Genomic DNA, 14034 nt, shown 5'->3' with positions numbered 1-14034 from the left:
CCCACAGTTCTGTGCACTCTGCTACAGACAGCCTTACAGGTTAGTCTGAGCCGAGGGGTCTGCAGGTCCCTGGTGAGTTTCCACAGCACAGAACACGGTGGAATTCTGACCCACACCCACCCTACAGGCAGAGGCTGCACGCTCAGGTTGGGCCAGCCAAGTCCTTTGGTGTGTTCGGGTAAGATCCCCTCCCTCTGCCATCGTCACTCTTGCCTTTAACTCCTGTGCTAATGCCGCTGAAGTGACCAAAGGGAGAGGGGCATGAGCTGTGTCAAAGCAGGGGATGAAGCTGGAGAAGAGGAATTCCTGGAGAAAAGAGCCGGCTGCTATATAACCTGTGGTCAGTGAGGGTACAGGTTCCTCTCTTGGGGTCATGGCTGATGGATGGAAGAGAACAGTAAATGTTGCTGGCCCCCCGCCCCACCCCCAGTTCTGTATTCTGAGAATCCTGAGACACTTCAGTCTACCCAGTCCCCTGCTGGAGGGGGAGAGATGTAGTGCTCTTGCTGTGCAGTCTGTTGGCAGGACATGGAGACCATGGGTACCCAAACCTCTTCCTGTAAGCCGTGCAGAGGTGCCACTAGCCTTGCTCGATTACATTTTCTCCAAGAAGAGGGGAATTGTCTGTCCTCCATCACATCGCATCTCCAGTATCTCTTGGAACCTTAGTTCCCAACTCTTAATCTAAGCACACTGGGACCTAGCAAGTCATTGAGAAACTGAGGTTCAAGTATTTGTTCAGCATGAGCCTTGTTCACGTCTCCCGAGTGTTTTCTTAGAAGCTGTTTGCTTCATTGAGACCTTTATTTTATCTGCCTCTAAAACACTTTTTTTGGCTGGAATGCTGTGTAATAGGTGAGGATGTTGCAGGTGTGTGCATCTGCTCCTGGAAAGAGAAATCTATTGCATTTTAAAAACTCTACAGGTAACTCAGAAGATGGAACTTTATCTTTGCAGTTGAATGAAGCCTACACCGGCATTCATGTATCAAGTTTAATGCTATTCATAATCATTGTGCTGCATAATTTAGTCATAGATATCAAATACCTGACACGAATGGGTGTAATTAGTAGTACTTTTCCATAGCCAAGCAATATTCTGAGGTTTCTTTTTCTCAGCTGCAGTATGTATTCATTCATCGTGGAATATTTGAGTAACGGCAGTGCAGTGGACATGCTGTAGCTGTTTATTCACAATGGGTCTTAGTGTTCTGTCTCATTTAACCATTGTCTTGTGTCCTGAAAGGCCTTTTTGACACCACCTTGTGCTAAGCATCTGTCCCTTACCCCCAGCAGCACCCCCATGTCTCAGGGATTTCTGTGGCTGAGGAAACAGCTTCTGGTTCATGAGTCTGGGACCTCTTGCTTATAAGGGACTGGAGACAGGAAAACATTAACCTTGAATTAAATGTGAGAGCCTTTCAGAAACTGCATGAAGGGGGTGGGGAGCCCCATAAGCACTGTTTCTTTCCAGTTAGTGCTAATAGCCTGTGAAGTAGACCCCCTGAAATAACCCGGGTCTAGTTAACTTCAGGCTGGGCTTACAGGTGTGCCACCATACTTGGTTGCATTTGATTTCTCTAAATTGTCCAGCTATTCTGATTTTTCCAACTCATACATTCAAGAATATAAGTCCAGCCAATGAGGAAACTGCTTGATTTTTCTAGGTAAATCACAAGCCTATCACTGGAGCATAGAATGAAAAGTGATGACCCCTGCCTGTTCTCTGAACTGGGAAGTACAGCTATTGCATTCTCTTTAAGCCAGTTTTTAAAGCTGTGTTACATTGTAATGGGGTTACATAATAAGTATCTGATATGCCTATGGTCTTAGGGGAACCCTGTGAAAGGGTCCTTTGAGGGGTCCTGACCTACAGGTTGAGAGTCACGTGCTAAGTCAGTGGCTGTGTGAACATGCTCAGGCAAGTGCAGCAATTCAGATGTCTTGTAACTTCTTACGGCCCCTTGCTGTATGAGCACAGGAATGGGCACATTCCCAATCGCAAGGGCCGGCCCCCGTCTGTCCCTGCTCATATGTCAGGCAGGTGGGCTGGATGGAGCTCTCAGGTGTTCTCTCAAATGTCGTGGAGACAGACCCCCTGGGGACAGCACTGACCAATTGAGCTGCATCCCTCACTGCTGCATGTATCATGCTACATCTGTGTGGTTTATGAAGAGCTCCTGGCTCCTAGGACCACTGGGAAGCAGAAGTGGGAAATGGTATTTGGGTGATACTTGCATTAAGTGCTTTTCCTGCACACGGAAGTCCATTTTCATCTTCTCAAGTACACACCCGGGACTCTGACTGCTAAGCACAGATGAACAGGTTTCTATATGTATTTATGGCAGTTTTCTGGGTGACTTGGGTTGATTTCTGAGCTGGGCGTGAGAGGAGAGTATGGATACTCAGGACGCCAGTGTCCAATGACTGAGGTGATTGAGAAGGGCCTATTGTCACCCTCCTTCCTGGAACCTGAGGTCTGCATGGCCCCTCACACAGTGTCTGTCTTCCACATGCCTGATCCGTCCCTTCCCTTGGCCAGTCCTGGCTGTCTTGTTGCAACTTAAATGTCTTGCTTGCATCCGTCTGGCCCAGACTCTTGTCACAGCAGCAGTGTCTTTTATGTTGCTCCTGGTCCTGGGACAGAGCTCCATAATGTAAAGTGATTGTGACTGTGTAGCTCTTAGGTCACCCCTCAGTCTGCCTCCCTGAAGTGTCCTTCTCCCCCTTCACCTAACTTTACCTCCAACCTAACCTTCCTTTCCCATTTGCTCTCTCCCCCATGTGACCCATCTCTCTCTGCAGATTCTTCCCTCTCTGTTCAACAGGTCTTTATTGCTGTATACTAGTATGAATTTGTTATTCCATCTCAGGTTGTTTAATTTGTTTGAATTTATCAAAACAGACAGGACATAACATTGCCATTTTGAAATAGCCATCCTTTCCCAGTTTGCCTGTGACTTTTCCCATTGTCTCTCAGCAAGCACCGCTGTCCATGGTGTTGATACAGACAGCTTTGTTGAACAGTTCCTTCCTGTTCTAGCATGGTGGTTTCCCACTGCTGCCATCATAGATGCTGTGTGTTTCAGTGGTGGTGTTGACAATGTAATTAGAGAGCAGACAGCAAGAAAGAGTAGATTGATTATCCCTGGGATAAACAGAATATATGCTGACACTCATGTTTGCAGATGCTTTATCACTATGGAGGAAACAACAGAATGGCTTAACAACATGTCAGAGCCAATGAATCCTTTCTATGCTTTGATGGAATCAGACTCCTCTGCTTCCTGGTTTACAACCATGCTGGGTACTAGAAGCCTAAGCGGATGGTGTTCCCACTTCTTCATCTTCTCACAGAGACTCAAGTTCAGATTTGTGGCTGTCCGAGGCTCCAAATGGCTAGCCCTCTTCCAGCCATGAATGACCCATGTGGACAGGGATAACCAGCTTGGTTTTACAGTTAGGAAACTGTACAACTCTAAGGGGCTCTGGCTCTGGGCTCAGAATTTGCCACTATATATGTCAACAAGGCTACATGTCAGTCCAGTTGCTGCACTGCCCATCCAGGTCCTTGTATCTGAGACTCTTTATCATGAGACTTAGGTTTAAGGACGTTAGGTAGATGATTAATACCTTAGTAAATTGTGGAGTAAATGCCATAATGATGGGGTCATTGGAGAAAGACCTCTGCAGATGGTGTGTTTGAGCAGAGGACTTGACAGTGAGCCAATCAATGCTGAGGATGCCTGATTCACATTTCACCTTATATTAGGGCTAGATTTGTTGAGCACTGCTTTATTACACCAGAAATGATTGGTCATAGAGAAGATGGAGCATAGGCCATGGAAGGTTGCACAGATATGCAAACGTGTGCTCAAGTTTTGACAGGATGCATCCCAAGCTCAGGCATAGTGAGCACATTTCTTGGATATATTCAGCTTCTGATTTCTCTTCTTTAAAATATGAAGATTGATATCTGTTGGTTTTATGACTATTAAATGTGAGATACATGGCTGAGAGCTTTGTAAACACTTGGGCATGATGTAAATAGGCTAGTAATTAAATTAAAAGGCAGTTATTCATGAGCTGTTTTGAGGCATGATGTGATTCAGCACCAGGCATTTAAAGCTCTGAAATGGAGAGTGGGCAATCAGGTTGATCTAGGAAAGCATAAGATTCCCACAGAGCTGGAGAGAATGAAGGGCAAAGCCTTGTTGTGGTGTGGAGAAGACTGGCAAAGGAGCAGGGAATCTGGACAGAGAAGCTGGGCTGCCTTGGCCTTGAGCCCAGTGGAGTGTGGCTCTTCCTGGGAGGCAGAAGGGAGCTACTGGAAGGCTTAAAAGCAAGGAGCAGGTACAGCCTCACTGGTTTCCAGAAAGTCGCGTGAGAAGGGCATGGCAAAGTGTGTTCACTTTATAGCATGTAGGGAAAAATACCCATGAGGAAAAAAGAATGAAATAAGGCTCAGACCAATTTTATTGTAACAAGTGCTGGACCAGGACTACTAGAGTCTAGCCCAAATTTAGCCATATTTAAACACAGCACACTTTTGAAAAAAGCATTCAAATAACAGTTAACTCAGTCCCAGGTACACAACAATTTAAGACATGTTTACATTGAGGTTCCTTACAAAGTACATCTGGCTTCTTTCACAAGACTGGGTACTGTTGACTCAGATAGTGCCAAGATTTAGTGTCTAGGGAACTTGACTGAGGTAAACATAATACCTGTGGGAGTCAGAATTGGCCTGGCCCTAAGATAACATAACAGTCACTTAGGCTGTTGTTAAGTGCAAGTGACGTCACTCATAAGAGTGGGTTATATGTTCTAAAAACAATGCTCAAGATTTAGGGCAAAAGGTCTTGGATAAGTGAAAATACAAATTCTGGGAGATAAGGCAGAGCCTGTCCCATCAAACAGCAGAACATCACCAGGTGATAAAATGACACCATTCCTAGTGTTCCTGGAAGAGCAGGTGCGCACTTCATTCTATTAAAGAGGTAAACTGTGTATTTAACTTTCCTGGATTCTCCAGTGCTCGTCTGTCTGCACAAGGTCTTTTTGCCCACAAAGTAAAGGATGAGGGGAAGAGGCTGGAAAGCTGCTGTCCAATGCTTACAGATAATGACTGGCCTAAAATTTGCAGAGAGGAGAGCAGACTGTGTCCTGGAGATGACGTGGGAAGGGTGTACTGATTTCGGTTCTGAAGGGAGGGAAGGGTCACCAGCATGGTGGTTTCTGTATTCAAGGGAGGCCTTGAGTAGAAGCTAGGTGGCCCACACAAAGAAAGCCCTGGCTTTCTGTTTCTAGTTGGATTTCCTGGGTCTTGGTATCAGGATTTAAAGCCAGTGTCTGGGAACTCAGCACCACACATGTTAACTGATGTGGCTGGCAGATGGGAAGATAGGAGATGCCAAAGGTGCACATGTGTGGGTGAGAAACTTTGCCCCAAATCACAGCGAGGTGAGTTTCTTGGGAGTCAGACCTGCAGAGCAGACCTTAGGTCTCTGAACTCAGAGATGACTCAAGCAGGATTTCTCTTTGGCTCCTGTATGCATGTTGCTGATTGGGAGACCATGGGTGACAAATTAGTCTTTATGAAGCCCAAACAAAATAACCCTTCAGCAGGAGATTAAAAACAAACTCCTTGTTCTATGGCTGACCATATGACCTTAGGATGAACATGTCTCAACCCCATGTGCCATGCTCTGTACCCACCTGAAAGGTGGGCAGGGGACATCACTAGTCTCAGCTTAAAATGCTGCAGTTGGAAGCTTAGAAGAAAAGGGTCCTGAAGGCAAGTCTTACCTCCAAGGTGTTCAGAAAGGGGCTTCGGGTGAGTTGGTGATGACCAGAGGCAGGATGTAGATGGTGGTGACCAGAGGCAGGATGTGCATGGTGGTGACCAGAGGCAGGATGTGCATGGTGGTGACCAGAGGCAGGATGTAGATGGTGGTGACCAGAGGCAGGATGTGCATGGTGGTGACCAGAGGCAGGATGTGCATGGTGGTGACCAGAGGCAGGATGTGCATGGTGGTGACCAGAGGCAGGATGTGCATGGTGGTGACCAGAGGCAGGATGTGCATGGTGGTGACTAGAGGCAGGATGTACATGACTAGAGGCAGGATGTGCATGGTGGTGTCAGCCATTTTTGCAGAAACTACAGAATGGCTGAGCTGCTGATCTCAGACCCTCTGCTCTGGTGTGAGGCACAGGCCTTTCTGAACGTTTCCTAACTGCAGGAGTGAATGCCATGCAGGAGGCATCTTGGACTCCAGATGACAGCTGGGCAATAGATTTCTTGGGCATGGTTTGCCTTCTCTAAAGGGAATTTTGTTGGGCTTAAATAAAAGAATTTATTAAAAAGCAGATTAACTCAAGTCACCATCTAGACCATCTCTATAAGAGGCTGAATGGCAGAAGCCAACTTTGGTTGAAATTTTTTAAGGATGTTGGGTAGGATTCTATACATGTATCCCCATGCCCATCCCCAAATGACCTGAAGTTGGGAACTAAGTGTTTTCCTTACTCACCACTCCTATTATGTATTAGTCATAGAATGATTAAATGTCAAAAATGGAGAAACTTATGTGGGGCCCCGTGCTGCAGCTTTTTGCTTTAGAGATGAGAAGACAGAATGCCAGAGAAAGGAGGAAGGTGGAAATTACCCAGCAAGAACTGCAGCCCATGTGCGGTGTGCATGGAAGGTGGCAACATATTAAAATTTGAATGTAACAAATGGCACTAGGCTTCAAAAGATGAGAAATCACATTTTCTAAGATGCCTAGGGTAGGGAGTCAGGATGATTCCCAAAGTTTCTGTGCTGGAGGAACTTCAGTTGAGAGAGTACCTCGGATGCAGTGCTGGGGAAGGCATGTACTCGTTCATAGACTAAGTGTCCCATTGTGGCTAACTCACAGAACTGTCAATGATCTCATGGCAGATATTCAGTGTACAGATTTTCTTCTGTGGCAAGATTGAGTGGCTTACAGATCCTGTTAGCAGCAGAAGCAGGGTGTACTCTACACTCTTTTAGATTGCCCCATGATAGTAAATGGCTTTACTATCATGTATTATAGAGGGGTTCAAATGGTTAGATGGACTTGGACTTGATTTGATGTGTACTAAAGAGTTTTTTAACTTTTGAAAAGGGAAAAACATAATTATAGCATTGATTTAGAAGTTTAATCTGGCCAAGGATGTGAGGATGAATTAGAGACACCAGTACCAAATCAGGACAGCCACTCAGAACAGCTTATGCCTTAGGGATCCCAGGCCTAAGAGATGCTGAAGTGATTGGTAAGTTAACGATGGCCTGCAAAGTCAGACAGCCAATCAGTAATACAACTGAGGTTCAAATTCAAGCCTGTTTTAATGTCTGTATCCTGGATTCCAGTTCTGATACAGGAGAAAAGCTAACATAGGAAGAATAAAGTTGAAGGTGGCATTGCCCCATCATCCTTGTGGGTGGACACACCACACAGTAATGTACATACCTCACAAGTCTATTCAAAGATACTAGGTGGTCTAAGAAGTGAGTTTATCTGACTTGAAACTACATGGCAGTACCTGCCCAATAGTTACCAGATTAAGTAGGAGCTTATAGTCACTTCTAACAGCTCTCCTCTAAAAAGAGTTGGATACAAAAATTGTGTGTGTGAGAGAGAGAGAGAGAGAGAGAGAGAGAGAGAGAGAGAGAGAGAGAGAGAGAGAGAGAGAGAGAGAGAGTGCTACATTCCTCAATTGTTCTTTGAGACAGCCTCTCGGTAGTTTGTTTTGAAGCTCACCCATCAGCTAGAAGGGCTGGCCAGCAAGTCACAGGGATGCTCTTGTACCTACTTCCCCAGTGCCGGGATTACACTGCCCGAGCCTTGTTGCCAGAACAGTGCAAGGATAGCTGTGATCCTGGTGGAATCCTGGCTATGTATTCATCTCTTCACTGTGCTGGATTTTGATTACTTCTCTCTTTTGATACTTTTCCTTCTTGACACTTGTCACATAAACTAGCCCATGTTTTTCCTTCTTGGCCACTTACCTTTGCACTAGGCTGCTTGGCTCCTGAAGCATCTCGCCTCTTGTGTGAATCATGCCCTTCCCTGGGCTGCACTTGCTCAGGCATTCTCAGTGTTGTGCAAAGTTATTGGACACTGAAAGTGAAAAGGGATAAGGATCACTACTTTGTGCTTTATTTGTCTTTGCCAGGTAAGATGTTTTACCCAGATCCCCTTGCCGTCCAATTTCCTGTGTTCCCTGTGCTGCTGCAGGAACCCTCAGAACACTCATGTGTCCCTCCCCAACTGAGCTGTTTCGTCTGTGTGTTCCTTCCTGGATCCTTGGTAAACGGAACTGTATGTGCCTCTCTGCTGAGAACCAAGACTCAGGCACAGCCTGCATTCATTCTCTTATTTTGGGATAAAATATGAACAAAACTCCAAAATCTTGGGTGTGGTTGGCCAATCTGGTCCTTGTTACACACAGGTAACTCTCAAGGTGACATCAGAAAAGGTGCATGACCCACGTGCCTGTTATCAAGGTGTAAAGCCAGGCTGTGTTCCCAGCCATCTCGAATGCTCATCCCTCTCATCAGTTCTCTAAGGACTTGGTAATAGAAGTAAAGAGAACAGAGGTGACACCTGACATTATGTCCAATGCCCTTTGCAATGTAAAGCCAAAAAAAAAAGAGGAAAATGGAGGTTAAAGAGATGGCTCAGCAGCTCAGAGCACTTGCTGGGTTTGGTTCCAGCACTCACATGGTGACTCCCAACCACCTGTAACTCCAGTTTCAAGGGACCCTCTTCTGGCTTCCATGGGCACCAGGAACACACATGGTATACATACATAAAAGCAGGCAAACATGCATAATAATAAATAAGTAAATGGATGAAAATGGGAAGTGGTCACATTGTGGTCCTGTTTGGAGGCTACCTTCTCATGTTGTTGTTTTGAGAGCAAGGAGACAAGAAAGGGTCACTGATGAGAGCAACCATAGCTTAGCGTGAAGGGGGATCTCAGAAAGACGTCGAAGGCTTCATTCCCTGAGTGCTAGGAAGAAGTCTATATACATTTTCATTATTGGTAGGGTAGCCAATTTAAAGATTTGTGTGTTCAACTTCATGTTCTCTGTGTCTGTTTCCATCCAGAGCCTCTGGGGTCCCTGTTTGATTGTCCATGATTGTGAGCTGAGACCTCTATGTCACATGCTAATCTCTTTAGCTCCACCCCCATCCTTCATATGCACTCGTGCCTCCAACCAGACTCTTTTCTCTTTCTAGTCCCTGTCAAGTTGGACGGGTTCCCGGTACATCATCACACCATTGCCTGATTCCCCCACTTTGACCCTGACCTGGAGACAGCAGGCAATCGTTCACCCATGCTGATAGCTTCAGTAACTAACAAGGCAGGGTATCCCATCATGGAAGCTTCTCATTTATTCTGTACCCATTCTGCCTAGGAAACCATATGAGTCCTGAGTTTTAACACTATGAGTCCTAAGTTTTAAGCAGGCCTCCATTTAGGAAAGGAGGAGTTAGAGTTACTGGGCCCTAAGTTGCTTTTAGTTCACTAGCTGATTTGGGGTATATATGTGGGCGCCAGGCACTGTTATCAGAGCAAGAGTTGGAAGTAGAACACTAGCCTTCCTCGTGGTTTTGTGATCTGTGAAGAAACAATGATGGCTCAGTTCACCATCCTAATCAATTTCTTACCATAATCTGTGTCCCAAATGTTTGTCATTCCTCTCTGCGTTGAATGCTAGTGTCCCTTGGGGACATAAAAGCACTCATCTTTCATTTCTTACCTGACTTACTACTTTGCATTTTAAAAGAATAACTGTGGTTGTGTCTGTGATATGAGGTATCTCCTCTTTTTCTGACTTGAGCTTAGTCTCTAATCTCTTTGGTTGCAGTCCTTTTATTTGATGTGAGACCAGGCTGGTGGCATGGCATGCCCTTTGTGTAATACGTCTGTATGAACAGAAATGTTCAAATCTATCCCACCAGCACAGTAGGCTCAGCGCAAGAGAAGATCCTTGTTCTTAAAAAGGAAAACGTCTGGGGGAACTGAGTAGCACAGAGTAGGAGGAAAAGACACATATGTAAATTCTTAGGATAACGGGCACTGTCCCCATCTATGAGGTGAGCCGCTGGCTGCACCATCTGTCTTCTGAGTGATGGAGAGCTCATGCTGTCTGAAAGCCCTGCTTGTACCTGCTTTTCTCTCCCATCTTCAGGACTTGTGTAGGCCTATGAGGGCGGGCAGACTTTATTCACAGTTATTCCCATTCATCCCCGAGAGATGTCTCTTACCCAGTTCACCTCCATCGGAGTCCCTGGCAGGCGGCAGCACCTTCTTCGGCCAGTGACTGACCCAAGCTCTTTCCCTTCCAGGGATGAAAAGAACCAATCCATCATAGTCAGCGGAGAGTCTGGAGCAGGGAAGACCGTGTCAGCCAAGTATGCCATGCGCTATTTTGCCACGGTTGGTGGCTCAGCCAGTGATACCAACATTGAAGACAAGGTCCTGGCATCCAGTCCCATCATGGAGGTAAAGCCTTTCCAGGAGACCATTGGGGGTTAAATGTGGCATGGGTGATGAAGAGCATCTTTGAAGTAGCTCACCTAACAGCATTCATACCCTCCTATGTCAGGGAGAGACGAGAGTGCCTCTGAAACCTCAGGTCTGAAGATAATCTGACTTGGTAGTGTCCTGCAGGGTCCCAGTGTTACATGGAATGTGTTCATGTTCTGTGTTCTCAGACTCTGTGCTCGCTGTAGTATGGTCATTGCCTGGCTGCTGCCACCTCTGCTGCCATCCCCTTCTTGCTGCCATCATAGGTCAGAAAGTTAGCATCTCACCAGAACCAGTAGATACTTTGAAAGACTCTCTGAATAAGAAGGCAGTTCTCATGGAGGGTGAGGCAGACTAGGTAGAAACTGGAACATTTTGTCCTTACTGAGAAGGTTGATGAAGGAGAGCCAGCACAGGTGTGATACTGTTGCTTCTGTTGAAAATCTTCAGAAACAGTTTCCTGTAATGGCACAAAGTAGCCAAGGCACACCCTGTTTGGGTCCTGTCATTGGCTAGGACATTATGACAGTAGCCTAGTTTTGGTGGGCTCAGAGAACAAGATGAGTTCAGACCAAAGCTGTTTCTAGTAACAAACTATAGAAATGATCCCTGAAAGTATAGTCTTCCAAAGCTGTTTCTAAAAATTAGATCTTGATATCATTCATAATGGTTGAGGATCATTCCCTCCCTCCCTCCCTCCGTCTCTCTCTCTCTCTCTCTCTCTCTCTCTCTCTCTCTCTCTCTCTCTCTCTCTCTCTCTCTCTCTCTCTCTCTCTCTCTCCCTCTCCTCTCTCTCCCTTCCTGTGTCTCTCCCTCTCTTCCCCTCTCTTTCTCTTCCCCTTTCCTGCTCTCCTTTCTATTTGTCTCTATCTGTCTGTCTCTGTATCTCTGTCTCTCCTCTCTTTAAAGGATTTATTCTGATAGAGGAGGACTAAATGTCTTCATAGCCTGGGTCACTTTGGATACGCCACTGTTCTAGTTTCTTTAGTTGTCCAGGAGCAGCCAAGGAAGAAAGGAAGGTAGGGCTTATTGTATTTTACGTGCAAGTCAGAGCAGACATCTGAAGCAGAAACCATAGGGTAATGCTACTACCTGGCTCTTGCTTAGCTAGCTTTTCTTGGGCAGCTCTGGGACTGCCTGCCCAAGGCAAGGTGCTGCCCATAATGTGCTGGGCCCTCCTGCGTCAGCTAATTACCAAGACAGCCTCTAGCAGACATGCCCACAGACCAGGCTGATGTGGGTAATTCCTGAGTTGAGGATTTCCATTCAAACGACTCTAGGCCATGTTAAATTAGCAATCAAAGTTAGCTATTACACCACACTTGAAGCCAATGCTCTTTTTATTGGCAGGTTTGCATTCTGCTCACTTTCTCCAGGCCAGGCAGCACCTTTGTTTTATTTAAAAAAATGTAGGACAGGGCAAAATGATCCCACAAACCCAACCAAAAGCCATGTACAGCTGTGTTTCCACCTTCTGTGCGTTAATCCACCATCACCGACAAGACACTCAAGAAAGGGTGATGGGATACTGCGGGAAAGGAATGAAGGAGTTGACATGCCACAGGGAAGATTGCAGGGTTGTCCCTGAACTCACTTCTTGAAAGCTAGAGTACAAACTTGAAGGCAGGGGGAGGGGTGCAGCAAGAAAGGGGAAAGCTGATGCTGGCGAGAGTGTCATCACTGCAGAAATGGACATTCCCAACAGATCTGTCACAGATGCCCGAAGGCACTTTAGATGCCGAGTGTGTGTGTGTGTGTGTGTGTGTGTGTGTGTGTGTGTGTGTGTGTGTGTGTGAACTGTACCAGTGACTATATATTTGGAAGTGTATTTATCAAGTTTTAGAGAAAAGCAGTTTTATTTCTTTTTCTTGGTATGTGTTAACACACAGAAAACTTCACTGTCGTGGGGAAGGAGCTGTATTGCTAACAATGTCTCCCTGACTAGACTGGTGTGTGCAGGAAATATCTTCCCTGCTTCCTCTTGGCTCCAAGGGAAGGCATTCCCTGACATCAAAACCCATGGCCATTTTAACAAGTCCCACTAGTGAGTGAAAACTCCAGCCCATTTTATACTCCTTCCTCTCCACCACTGATGAGGACTTAACTCCTGCAAATTCTGAGACCTGATGGGGACAGTTTGTCAAGTCGTCAGGATTTTATGATAGCTTTGAGGCTGCCCTCTTTTCTAGACTTCGAGTCTTCAGATGAGTAATTCAGCCATTTTATTTTCCTGCAAGTCAGGGCTGGTTTGTAAATATTTAAGGAACACACTTCCTAGGAGCATTCAACCCTCATGATGAACTTTCCCTGTCCACAGCCTCAGATGAAGACTTTATTGGGTTTTGCAGGGGCTGTCTGATTTTAATAATCTGTACAAGAAAGGAGTCAGAAAGCTCTATATTAATGGTCATCTGCCCATCAAGAAAAGAATCCTGTACAGTTGGGTGGAGTTTGGCTTGGAAGGAAACAGAAGCAGCCCAGTTTGGATAAAGTCTGGTTTCACTGCAGGTCCCGAGCACCATCAACCCAAACAAGTCATTGCAGCCATAGACCTTCGCACTGTTGTGTAACACTATGCTTCTTGAACCTTCTATGGTACTTCTGTGTCCCTCTCTTTCCCTCTGCCTTTGCCAAGTGCAGGAGTAAATTCAGAGTCTCAGGTCATAGCAGTTTTTTTGAATATTCAAGCAAAATTCTGCTTTCAGAATTTTACCTGGAAGACTGTCCTTCCTGCTCAGTGACAAGACCCCTGTTCTCTAAGAATTCAAAAGCTAGCTTTGTTATTCTTATATAATTAGAAAGTATTCAGTATAGGTGAAGGTGTTTATACAAAGACAATAAAAACTAAAAGGAGATCTTTCATTACAGTGCTTTGGAACTGGCTGGGTGTGGTGGTGCACACCTTTAGCCCCAACACTTGAGAAACAGTGGCAGGCAGATCTTTGTGAATTCAAGGCCAGCTAGTCTAAATATCGAGTTTCAGAATAGCCAGGACTACATAGAGAGACCCTGTCTCAAAAATACAAAGGAGGAAGGGAGGAAGGGAGGAAGGGAGGGAGGAAGGGAGGGAGGGAGGGAGGGAGGGAGGGAGAAGGGAAAGGAAGGGGACAGGAAGGAAGGGAGGGACTGATGGACAGATGGACGAATTGTCGAATTGTCCTGGAAGCTGGTTAAAGCTTGGTGTGCTAGACTACATATCTGGAGTTTCTGATTCAGAAGGTCTAGGATAAAAGACCATTAGTTTTGTCTCTCAAGAGCACCAGAGTGTTGGTGATGTTCTGGTCCAGATAGCACCCTGGCAGAACCATTCGCATGTTATCAAGACATGAAGGGGTTGCTGAACGTGTGGAAGAACAATAGAATCCCTGTGGTACTGTAGCTAATACTGCACACTCGGTTGCATTGCTTTTTCACAAGGTGTTGTAAATAAGCCTTGTCTCTGTAACATGAAATTTTGGGTGAACTTACT

General features: G+C 45.8%; 1 protein-coding gene and 1 pseudogene across 5 annotated transcripts in view; one reads left to right on the top strand and one right to left on the bottom strand.

The window, feature by feature from the left end:
- The window catches only part of Myo5b (myosin VB), a 265550-nt gene that overhangs the window by 134211 nt on the left and 117305 nt on the right, over nt 1-14034 (top strand). For all 5 annotated transcript variants that reach the window (XM_021230890.2, XM_013118053.3, XM_021230892.2 and 2 more), the window contains exon 5: nt 10385-10541. In XM_021230890.2, the coding sequence (XP_021086549.1) occupies nt 10385-10541 (157 nt within the window). The remainder of the gene's footprint in view (nt 1-10384; nt 10542-14034) is intronic.
- LOC121139088 lies at nt 11077-11190 on the bottom strand (annotated as a pseudogene).

Source organism: Mesocricetus auratus, unplaced genomic scaffold (assembly GCF_017639785.1).
Source record: "Mesocricetus auratus isolate SY011 unplaced genomic scaffold, BCM_Maur_2.0 Super-Scaffold_6730, whole genome shotgun sequence".
Taxonomy (NCBI): Eukaryota; Metazoa; Chordata; class Mammalia; order Rodentia; family Cricetidae; genus Mesocricetus; species Mesocricetus auratus.
This window is presented reverse-complemented; position numbering and strand designations above follow the sequence as displayed.